The sequence below is a fragment of the Mustela erminea genome, chromosome 7, assembly GCF_009829155.1.
Source record: "Mustela erminea isolate mMusErm1 chromosome 7, mMusErm1.Pri, whole genome shotgun sequence".
Lineage (NCBI taxonomy): Eukaryota > Metazoa > Chordata > Mammalia > Carnivora > Mustelidae > Mustela > Mustela erminea.
The window spans coordinates 63,487,666-63,499,745 of record NC_045620.1 but is presented as its reverse complement, the minus strand read 5'-3'; the positions used below and the strand labels follow the sequence as shown (position 1 = coordinate 63,499,745).

Sequence of the window (12,080 nt, the reverse complement as noted above, 5' to 3'; positions counted from 1 at the left end):
CAAGTAGACAGAGAGGCAGGCAGAGAGAGAGAGAGAGAGGGAAGCAGGCTCCCTGCTGAGCAGAGAGCCTGATGCGGGACTCGATCCCAGGACCCTGAGATCATGACCTGGCCGAAGGCAGCGGCTTAACCCACTGAGCCACCCAGGCACCCTCTAATTTTTTTTTATACACATATAACTGAGCATCACTGGAAGGATCAAGAAATCACCATGACAAGGGTTCTTAAGCTGTACCTTCTTGAGCTATATTTTAATATTTAGAAGCTAGGCATGTGCACATTCTGCTGAAGAGAGGGTTCATAACTTTTATCAGATTCTCAAAGGTTTTATGGTCTTAATGCCAAAAACCACGGAACTAAGAGATATTTCGTAGGTTAGGCAATCAAGCTACTTTTAGGTGCAACCATACCACGCTTAATGAAAAACCTCCAAATTTTGCCAATAATATGATAGATGTCAATACTTTCTCAGCTCTAGGTAAAGCCTGCTCACCCATTCAAGTGTGTTCAGTGAAAAGCTTGTATATAAAGATGAAGAAACAGAAGTACTGGATAACGGGAGAAACTGATTTAAATAAAAGCCCTATCTAAGAGCAGAGCAAGGTACAATATAGTGTCCTCTACTATACACAATAAATGTGTCCCTGAAAAGTCAAGCTTCTACAGCATATTAAAAAAGTATTATTTCAAATGTACCGTGGAAGCAGTTTCTTAAAGGAATACCACAGAGAATGATTTTGGAAATGCACAACTCTTTTTATAATGCAAAAAAGCCTATAATTTATTGTTGTCGTTGTTGTGTTTTAATCCAGATTTGTACAGATACAGCATTTGCTTATAGAAAAATCCATCAATATGTCAGTTGACAAATATTCTTTCCCTTCGAACACAGTCTAACGATAAATACTACTAGAGCCCATGGTAAAGAATGCCACTGCCCTGTACTTTTGTCAACTACCTATTCTGTCCCACTCTCAGTAAGGAGAAAGTAGCATCACCAATTAGGAAGGCACTACAGTGTTCCCTTCACCCAACAAAAGCGCCTACCAGCTCCTCCTTAACAGCCATGCCTTCTAAGCCATCACTGATCTTGGTGGTCTTCTTTACCCGTGGCACCCTCTTTGATTTGGATTCTTTGGGAACAGGCTGCTTACGACTTCTGACGACTTTCTTTTGGGGCTCCCACGCACTATCTTCCTTGTCATCTTCTTCAGAAGCAGACGATCTAGAAGTAAATTGACAGAAAAATCTCTAGGAAAAATGAAGGCAAATGTCAAAGGCAAAAGAGACATGCTTCTTGAAAGAAAAAAAAAGGTAGGAGGTAGGTGTTTAATACAAAAGGCAGTGATGTGAGCACAGGCTATGAACAGATATAGCTAAGTACTAAAACAAGAGTTGATGGAGGACCAAAGTAAAAATAGCCCCTGATATGCTATGAATCACAGGTCTCTCTATTCCCCTCTCACTCACCCAGCATGTGCACCTGCGCACACATACATACACACACACACACACACACACACACACACATTCAAAACAGAGGAAACCATTTATTACCTTAAGCAATTTACTGGGTGGTGTCCCACCATAGTCATTGTAATGTTTGCCATTATAACAGTGAAAAGTGCTTAAACAATTTCCTAAGTGGTACTCAAATTTACTTAAAGTTACTCAAACCAATGTAAGAAATGGGAAATGGTGCTAGGAAACACCCTAAATGACATAAAAAGCCAGCACTAAGACCCTTCCAAATGCTTCAATTTTTCGTTTTTCCCTTTCACCGAATGGATTTGTTTGCTGGTTGGATGGGATCAGGTGCAGCTGCAGTACTTTCTAACAACCCATGAATCAAACTCACAGCAACAGCAGAGGAAGAATAGTCACGTGCACTCTGGTGAAGGAACATCGTGCTCCTGCCAACCTTTTAAATCTCTGTCTACCCCAATGTAAAAGGTCAGTGTTGGTGGGAAGGACAACCACTTCCTTCACTAAGGCTAGTAAATCGGGATATCTGGCTTTCTGAAGGGTTCAAGTTCTGCCTGGAGGCAAAAACCTGATTAAATGACTTCTTCTAAATTACGCTCTCCTAGGTCAGGCCACTGATAGTTCTCCCCCCTCCCCCCAGGGAGTTCTCTTCAGAAGCGGAAGCAAACTAAAGCCTAAGAGTAGGCAAAAACAAACGAAATCATTTAAACTCCCATAACAGATAGCAGTGGCATTGAAAGGAAGGAGAATTAGAAAACTAAGGAAACAGAAAACCAGGATTCAGCTCATGCTATCTCCAAACTAAGACTTTATTCCACCTAGTTCCCATCCAACATGAGCACAGACGCCAGTTTCTGATACCTGAAAGCCCTTTTGTGTCTGTCATGTGACTTTTGCAATGTAGGGGACCACTGTGAAAGTCACATGACAGACACCAAAGGGCTTTCAGGTATCAGAAAGAAAAACCTAAGAACAGGTATTATTTTATTATATATGAGGCAGTTTTAAGATAGCTGGTCATCTCCCACTAATCATACCTGACCTATTACTGGCATCTGGCCCTCACTTATAACACATCCTTCACACCTTCCAGGTCTTTCCAAGGTCTTCACTCCCCTGGTTTTCCTCCTACTTCCCTGGCAGCTTCTCTAGCTCCTCCCTGTCCCTTTGCTTACTGCTCTTCCTCTCCCCAACTTTTCAATGATGGGATCCTCTAAGACTCATTCCACAGCACTCTTCTATGCTCTCCTACTAGATGACCTTGTCTTATTTGATAGTGGAATAGAGAGGAATCTCAATTTTCTATTTCCTACTTGACCTGAGCTCAAGACTTGTATATCTACCTTCATTGGATGCCTCACAATCATCTCAAAATTACCAAGTCCAAAACAGAACCCCTGATTTTACTACCCTCATACCTGATCCTCTTCCAGTCTTCCCCAAATTCCTGCCTTTCCTTCACACCCCAAATCTAATCCCAGCATATCTCGTCTTCTTTATCTTCAAAATATATCCCAAATTAGACTACCTTCCCCCACTTTCACTTCTAGGACCCTAGGCTTCTACAGCAATCTCCTTAACTGACCCCCTGCTTCCATTCTTGCTCCCCTATGGTCTGTTTTCCAACAAAAAACCAGAATAATCTTTTACAAATGTAAACCAGAGCATGACACATCCCTGCCCCAAGCATTCCCATGCCTTTCCAACCTACTGTCACCAGCTAGGTCCCAACACCTGATCCTTATTGCCCATATGCTTTGTTCTCATTTTTCCTTAAGTTCTTCTTTCCAGCTTACCTCTTAATTCAGGCAGATAAAACCCAAAACCACTCTTCAGGTGATGGCAACAGCCCTGACCAGACCTCTCACTGGCCCAGACAACTCAGACCCTTTGAGCTAAACCTCTGACTTGCACCTGCACAGATGAAGCTTGGAGCGACCCCTGGAATGACTGGCAATTACCTTTACCTCATCATAATACTAAAATCTCTGCCCAAAAGGAGACTCAGCCTTATTTACATGACATATGATGTACATACAGGCATGATTCCTTAAGGTACACACGTGATTTGGTGCCTGCCTCTACACAGATGACAAGGCTTCCCTATTAACCCTTAACAAAAGGTACCCATTCACTCTCTTTGGAAGCTTTGAAAGCTATTCCCTATGATCTCTTTATTTGCTGCAAATAAAGTTTACTTTATGTGACAACTCCACCTGGTGCACCTGTGACTCCCCAAGGAGCAAACTCATGTTGGTTCAGTTACAGCACTTCAAATAAGACCCTAATACTCTGTCATGGCCTATTAGGTCCTGCCCATACCAATCTCATTTCCAATCACTCTCTGCCTTGGTGACTCCTGTCTGGCCACTGGTCTTACTGTTCCCTGAACACACAGAGCTTGTTCATGCCATAAGGGCTTTGCACTTGCTGCTCCCTCTGCTTGGAACCCCATCCCCAGATCTTTATAAGTTATACTTCCAAATTTCATTTAGATCTCTTGCCACATCCTCCAAAAGAACTTTCCTGAATACTATATCCAAGATGTCCCCTGCCCAGAACCACTAACCATGCTTTCTCTGGCCCTGTTTTATGTTCCTTTAGAGTCACTTATTTAACAAATATCTTCAGGGCACAAACATTACAATGCTCTAAGGCAGAGGTTCTCAACTGTCAACAATTCTGCCCCCTTGAGGACTATCTGGCCATGTCTAGAAACATTTTTGGTTGTCATAACTAGGGAAATGTGACTGGCATCTAGTTGGTAGAGACCAGGGATGCTGCTAAACATTCTGCAATGCAAAGGGCAATCTCCACAGCAAAGAATTATCTGATCAGTAGTACTGAGTTTGGGAAACCCTTCTCTGAAGCAATAGAAAACTCCCTGCTTTCATGGACCTTACATGCTAGTGTATATATCATGTTACATATTTAGTTGGTTACTTTCCCTCTCCTAGTTAATACTTTAACACCAACACTGAAACAGAGCCTGAGACTCAACAAGAATTCAATAAACATTGTCTCATGAATGAATGAAATAGACACAGCATTCTTCAACCCAAATAACTTACAGTAGTGACAAACACATTCCTCCTTAAAATATACATCATTGTCCTAACCCCATTTGAAACCAAATGCTTACAATTCAGACAAGGAAGAGAATTCATCTTTGGATACTGCAGTCTGGACCTTTACTTTTGCTCTTCTTGGCAACGATGACATCTGGAAGACACAGAACATAAAATCAGAATGATGTGAATCACTTGAATGACTGATCACTTATGTTGTCTACCAAGTTATGTGCCATTCAAAACTAATGCTCCAATAGCTCTGCTGTGAAAAAATGCCATGGGGAAAAAGAAATGAGAAGCATTCAAAACTCTGAACACTGGCTTCCCCTCCCACACACTGCCAACTATAAGAGCAGCTAAAAGCCTTCGAATAGTTTAAGAGCCTGTTGAGTATGAACCATCTTCGGAAAAATATAAGCTCCAACAGGGTGACAATTTTTAGTTTCTTTAGAGTTATATGCTTGCATATACCACCAGTGCTATTAAATGGCTCATCAGTCAGCAAATTATAAGATCCTTTAGTAAACTGTAAGAAGTATTTCCCCACTTGTACATCTTCTCACAATATAAAAGAAAGGCCTTTCTACAAAGTTGACAGTCAAATAAACAATGTTAACGGACTACATAAGCAGCCAGATTATTCCTGAAACAAGATAATCCATTTCCTTATAGTAAAATTTACAGTATTTAAGTAAGACTTTTTTTTTTAAATAAGACATTTGAAAATAAAAAAATAAATTAATCACAACTGTCACTAGAAAATACTTACCAAATTCAAAGGCCTAGCTTTTTAAGAAATTGAGACAAATAATCAGAGACATTCTGTAATACAGGAAGTAAGCAAATTCACTTTAGCTAATAAATTTTATTACCTAAGAGTGTATGTCAAACCACAAAAACTACATGAGACTCTGGCATGCTTGGAACCCTTTAAAAAAGTTTCTAAACAAGTCATATGTTATAATGCCTCTGGTTCTAACTTCCACTCAGAGGAGAAAGGAATTTCTCACAGAAATACCAAAGAGTTCTCAAAAAAATAGAACATGTGCCCTCGGTTCTATAGCTCAACTCCAAGAAGTATAGAACTATTAGCCAAGAGAGCACACAGAGTAAAGCAGGAGAACAAAAGGAAAAGTGTTTCCAGGAAGCAGACAGGATAATCTTCCATCTTTTCCTTCACCCCCTCTTTGCGGCATTTTATGTTTATGTAGGTTATCCTTCCTCAAATAAGTGCTTCTAGATATTGATCATAAAGGAATGGGTAATTTTTGATTTCTGTGTCACATGTACCTTACCACAATAAAACAAAAATGCAAACAGAGAAATTTAGTGTATGATAGGTAGCATTTCAAATCAGGGCAGAAATAAATTATTCAACAATTGGTATTAAGACAACAAGCTATCCCTCTAAAGGAAAACAAGTATTTAAGTACTACAGCTACACCTTGAACAAAAATATATTCCACACCAACTAATGACTTAAAATGTACAAAATAAAACTATAAAAGTACTACCAAAAATAAAAATGATCATTCTCATAATTTGGAGTAGAGGTGGGGGAATAAGTTTTCCTAGGCATAACTCAAAATTTCAGAAGCCAAAAAGATTTCACTTCATGAAAATTAAAATTCCAAGTCAGCAGTGGGAGCTTTTCAGAAGCAAACGGATTTCCTCAAAAAAAATCACAAAAAGCAGTACCTAATACCTTGGAACTATGGATGAAGGGATTAAGGGCTGATGTAAGCTACCTGAGGCAAAGAAATATCTTTACAGGCCCTACTCTACTTCATGCTATTAAGCAAGTGCCCCAGGAAAACATCTGGAGGTTTATTGGCTGGAGAGGATAAAGCAAAGTTTCTAGACTAGAGGACAGCAAGTACAGTTGTGGGCATGGGAACCATACAGACTGAATGCTAAAAATAGAGGACCCTTCCCCGCCCCCAACCCCACAGTCCTCTTCTCCCACTAAGCTCCTAGTCAAATCCTTACCCTCCAGGGAGAATGCAAAGGCTCTTCCCTGGACAATCTGACCAGCCCCAAAATAAAAATCTGAACATACTAAGCTTCCTAACAAACAACCCAACCAAATCTTCTACACCTATCACCCCATTCTACAATATACCTGAATTCAAAACATTCCCTTACAGACCACCATGCACCAATTCTCACTCCATACTTCATCCTTAATAGAAATGGGTTTAAAATAGGAGTAGACAAAACCTTGGCAGTCTCAAAAATTTTTGATTAACCACTAAAGACTTCCCTGAAACAAACACTTCCAAATGCCCCTTAATTAGGCACCCTGGAAGCAATGCTACCATTGAAAGATGAGTAACATGTCAACTTGCCTTTTGACAAGTAGATAAATATGAGTTTGAAAAGGGAGGTGGTGGGGGGAGTGCCTGGGTGGCCCAGTCAATTCAGCTTCAGACTCTGATTTTGGCTCAGATCATGATCTCAGGGTTGTGAGATCCAGCCTTGTAGTGGGTTCTGCGCTTAAGATTCTCTCTCTCCCTCTCCCGGCTGCCTCTACCCTCCCCTCATACACGTGTATGTGTGTGTTTTTGCAAAAAAAAAAGGAGGTGGGAGAAGAGAATGTGCATGAGCACATAAGTCAATTTCAGACAAATCGGTTTTAGAAAGAGTATATACAGAAACTAAGGACTAGAAATTATTTCTTAAAAACTGCCTATGCCAGGTATATTCCAGTTTAAAAACCAATGTTCTTGGGAGTGGTTTCTTCATCTCTACTCCTCCCCTGTTCCCTTTCTTTATATCATAGGATTTTAGATTAACAAAATTCCATCCATTTCCATAGTTTTAAATATCTGTTATCACCTACTTAATAACAATCCTAATACCTCCACCCCAAATCTTGCCTAAGATACAGATTTACATAATAAACTGTCCATATTGCCTAAGAAACTATGCAAATGCCTCAAAATTACCTAAAATTTAACATATCCACAATGAAATCTTGGTAACTATTTCTTGTTTTAAAACCCATTCCTATTCATCTTTCCCATCTCTGTAAATGGCACCATCATCCACCTAAATGGATGGGTAAGCCAGAACCTTAGAAAATTTTTAACAACTTCATTGAACTATAACTGATGTACAATAAATTGTACATGCTTAAAATGTACAAAGTTGGTAAGTTCTGGCATATGTATACACATCTCCATAACCGAGATACCGAAAACATCTATCATCCTCTAAAGTTTCATTTGCAAACCAAAACCTTGAAATCTTTTTCTCTTTCACCTCCCACAACTAGTCTACTAGTAAATAACATAAATTCTTCCACCAAAATACAGGTTCAATTTCTATGATCTCCAGTGTGTCTTTAGTTCCCAATATCTAATAGCCTCACTAACTATTCTCCACGTATCAACCAAAAGATCATTTAGAAAATGCTTAAAAACCATTCAATGACTTCACACTCCATTCTTCACTTAGAATCAAATCATATTTTTTACCATGGCCTTTAAAATACCCTACAGGACTAACCCCTGTCTATCTTTCTAACCACATTTACCATGTGCTGCAGCTTTTCGGCCGCAGTCACAACTTTGTTTCAGTCACTGTAATAAGCATGATTCTTTGCCATCTCAGGTTCACTCTGCCTGCTCATCAATAGGCTGGCTCTTTCTCATCTCTTAGAGCTCAATATTTCAGACCTAAAATGGGTCTCCCAGATATAATATTATTATAGGACCCTATTTACTTCCTTCATACAATACTATATAAAGCACAATCTGTAATTATCCTTGTTTATTGTCTGCATCCCCCATGTTTACTTCATGGCAGTAAATATCATGAGGAAACCACATTTGCCTTAATCACTTCTGCATAACACAGAGCTTAGCACTTAACAGCTGCTCTATAACTATTTACTAAATGAACGTAAGAATATATACAACATGGAGTATAGAGGAGTATACATTTTCCCCAAAAAACTATTATACTGCCTAAGAGTTTAGGCAATAGCACACAGGCACTCTTTTTTTCTTTTGAAAGAGTGATGGTACAAAACATTCCAATTCTTAGTGACTTGAGATTTTTCATATTCAAAGTTGTCTTTTCTCTGCGGAGACATGAGTATATTCAAAATCAGTTGCTGTGATATTACTAAGGGAGGAGGCACTAAACTAGGGCAACTAAAAATCAAGCGAAGGGGGGTTGAAGAAACCCGCAGACACATAAATATTACATTAAAATTGGGAAAACCACAATTAGAAATCTTAAGAGCAGAGGGAACAACTTTTTAAGAGGCACCTAAATAAGCTTCCCTGAGTACAAAAAGGAGTGGTGGAATGTCAGCAAACATCCATCCATAATAATCCATAATAAAAACTAAAATCCATAATCCATAATAAAAATAAATCCACTTGGAAAGAGCCTCAGAAATCAGATAGGTGTTTTTTTGTTTTTTTTAATGAATTAGAAGCCTGAGATTCAGCGAGGTGCAATGGTTTACTCAAAGGGGAAACCTATGTTCTAGTTATGTATCTAGAACCCAAAGCCCCAAACAGCAAGACTAGGCTTGCTTCCCATTCCACAAACATTATATTAACAACATTCTGGCGCGTGGGAGGCTCGAGGAAAGTTGCCTAGAGTTCCCATTCATTCATTCCTTTCCTGAAGTTATTCAGCGCCTCCTATATGCCAGACACACTGCTGAGGATGCCGCTGATGTGGACAAGGCCATGATGTGCTAGTGAAAAGGGTGCTTCCTCCCCCATCTCTGATGACTTGAGACACAGCAACAATCTAGATTTGCCTGGGTTTTCCCAGGTCTGCCCCTATGCGCTAAGAGCTGAAATTTGACTGAGAAGATGTGCCAGGTGACACACGGCAGCTAGAAGAGTTTTCCGGGTGTAGGTTGGAAGATAGAGACCGCAGACCGTTAAATGTAATGAAACTTCTCACTTTAAAAAGGGATGTTATTTCCCAAATGAGCGCTCCGAATTTTTTAAATGGCCCCAGAAAGACCGGAGCCCGATCTCCGGGCTCACGCGAGCACTCAGGAACTCCGCCAAGGCGGACGCTCAGCTCACCTTCCCGCCCGGCGAGTCAGAAGGCCCGGGATTCTGTGTGTGTGACCGCATCTTCCGGTTCCCGCCGGAAGTTTTTCAAACACCGGAAGTCCCGCCTCGCTTTCTCCCTTACTCGCCGCAGAGGCGCCGGGCTACCGAAGCGGGATGGAGCCGAGCGGGACGGAGGCGGGGCTAGAGCGAAGATTCCCGTGGGAGCGCTGAGGTGGGGCTTGGCTCCAGGAGCCGGGGGCGAACTCTCTCTCCCCGGATCCGGGTGGAAGTGGGGCCGGCGGTGCTACGAATTCGGACCCGCCTCCTTGTTCTTTGTCTAAACCCACTTTACTCTCTTCGCGTCCCGCGTCTTTTTAAAATTCGGTCACTAATGTTTCTTCTCATTACATTTTTTGTAATTTGCAATAGGAAGATGAGAAAAAAATCAAATTTTATTCCTTCTAAAGTCAATTTTGGTTATCGTTAATGAACTTACCTCCGGGTGTTTTAAGCGTGTTTTAAAGAGAGTCTCATGATTTCCTAAGCCACGAGGTAAGGGTTTTTGCTCCAGTCTATGAAAATACCCGAATCTGCGTCTTCTGAGAAGCCCTCATACAGTCCCTGAAGTATATGCTTCCTCAATGGAAGAGTTTAACCCTAGTGTCTTCGTTGTTTTACTAAGGCCTCTCAGACAGCTCGTACTGCCAAGTACATTGATTTGAATACCTGGTTCTCTTCGAAACTTACTAGTACACTTGGGCCAATCCCTTTTGTCTTTGAACTTGTTTTCACCCCCTCCCTTCTATCTTACCCCATACCTGATAAGGTACCCCCTTACATATTAGCAGTAAATACTCACAGAATTAATTTAATCAAGGTAAACGCAGATCCCACATACCTTACCTTGGGCAAGAATGAGAAAACCCTACCCTATTTAATTTTCAGATTTTTGGAAAGTGCTGTGGTTTGAGTCCTGATAACCCAGTGTCCTAGGTGAGCCTTGCTCCTAATCCAACATTTCTGTTTCCTTTCCCACAAAACACAAAAGTAGCTCCTGCTTTTTATTTTGAGGACTCCCCACCTGCACTCCCTAAGCCCCACTTTTTTTTTCACTAAAGTTAAAAGCTATAAAGGCCTCCCTAGCAATTCTTCTTTCCCTTTTCCTTGAATGTATTTTCTCAAAAATAGGTATTTAGTAGAAATGAAAAATGACTTGTTTTTTGGTGATGTGTTTTTTGCCAAACCCTAAACCCTAAGCTCGGAGTTAGGGTTTTTGCCAAACCCTAAACTCACAAAAACAGACAAAAAAATTAGACTGAAAAATTAGGGAAATTTGTTGGTAGTCTAGATTCAAATTTAGTAGATGAAAATCCTGTGGATTTGGGAAGCCTGGTTGGCCTAGTCAGTAGAGCATGTGACTCTTGATGTTGGGGTTGTAACTGTGAGCCCCATATTAGGCATAAAGTTTACTTAAAATTTTTTTTAATATTTGAAGAAAAAGCAAACTGAATTTTTTTTTTTTTTTTTTAAGATTTGTATTTATTTAGCTGATGGAGACAGCAAGAGAGGGGACACAAGCAGGGCGAGTGGGAGAGGGAAAAGCAGGCTTCCTGCTGAGTGGTAAGCCTGATCCCAGGACCCTGGGATCTTGACTCAAGCTGAAGGCAGACACTTAACTGAGCCACCCAGACGCCCCAACAAACTGATTGTTTTAGAGTATTCTGTAGAGCAGCTTTCCATGCCAATGACTCATTTCCATGTGTTTTTGAGTACTGAAAGACCAAGCAAGATATTGAAATGTCTTATGAGTGGGCTTTGCTACAGAGTCACCCAAAGTGAGGCTAAATTTTACTTGATGTTTGAAACAGGAAGAGAACAAGACTCTTTTTGAACAAGTCTGTTCAGCTTTATCTAAGCTTCTTGGTGAGTAAGGATCAGTTTCTGAGATTGTTCAGAGATTCTGGTGGGGTTTGTTTTTTTTTTTTTTTTCCTTTCCCTTCCTAATTTGTAGTCTTATATTGCCTTTTGAAATGGTTCCAGAAGATTTGGAGCTGCCTGCTGTAATCACAGTCTGCTCCATAATTTCTAGTTATGAAAATACTAGAGAACTCATTACAGTTCAGGATTATGGAAAGGAAACCAGGTCATAATAATAATAAGAATTTACTCTTTACCATTCACCTACTTTTGATGTTGAATTGCGCTATACAGGTTTCAGGTAGGGGATGATAAAGTTAAGGTAAATCAGTATATTACGAAATCTTTTGACATAATTTCTGCTCTGGAATTTACAAACAAGATTGGAGACTACATATAATCACAAGAGGCGGAGAGCCATACAAAACAGTCTAGAATCATGGTTAGGTTGTATATCAAAGTAGCCACAGTATAAAGTGAGGGCAGGCATAGGAGTTAAGCACTATAGTGTTGGCTCCTGACTCTTCCACCAGGGATATTTGCCTCTCAACTGGGGAAGAAAAAAGATTACTAAGCAA

The 12,080-nt window shown here is 40.3% G+C and overlaps 2 protein-coding genes across 4 annotated transcripts in view; one reads left to right on the top strand and one right to left on the bottom strand.

The window, feature by feature from the left end:
* Nucleotides 1-9,672, bottom strand: part of SRBD1 (S1 RNA binding domain 1) — a 203,099-nt gene extending 193,427 nt beyond the window's left edge. For both annotated transcript variants that reach the window (XM_032351862.1, XM_032351863.1), the window contains exons 1-3: nucleotides 9,616-9,672; nucleotides 4,627-4,706; nucleotides 1,047-1,224 (exon numbers count right to left, since the gene is read on the bottom strand). In XM_032351862.1, coding sequence (XP_032207753.1) covers nucleotides 1,047-1,224; nucleotides 4,627-4,706; nucleotides 9,616-9,666 — 309 coding nt within the window. In that variant the 5' untranslated portion in view covers nucleotides 9,667-9,672. The remainder of the gene's footprint in view (nucleotides 1-1,046; nucleotides 1,225-4,626; nucleotides 4,707-9,615) is intronic.
* A 42-nt stretch (nucleotides 9,673-9,714) lies between these two features.
* The window catches only part of PRKCE (protein kinase C epsilon), a 515,280-nt gene continuing 512,914 nt past the window's right edge, over nucleotides 9,715-12,080 (top strand). For both annotated transcript variants that reach the window (XM_032353625.1, XM_032353627.1), the window contains exon 1: nucleotides 9,715-9,817. The gene's annotated coding sequence lies outside the window, so the exon portion shown is untranslated. The remainder of the gene's footprint in view (nucleotides 9,818-12,080) is intronic.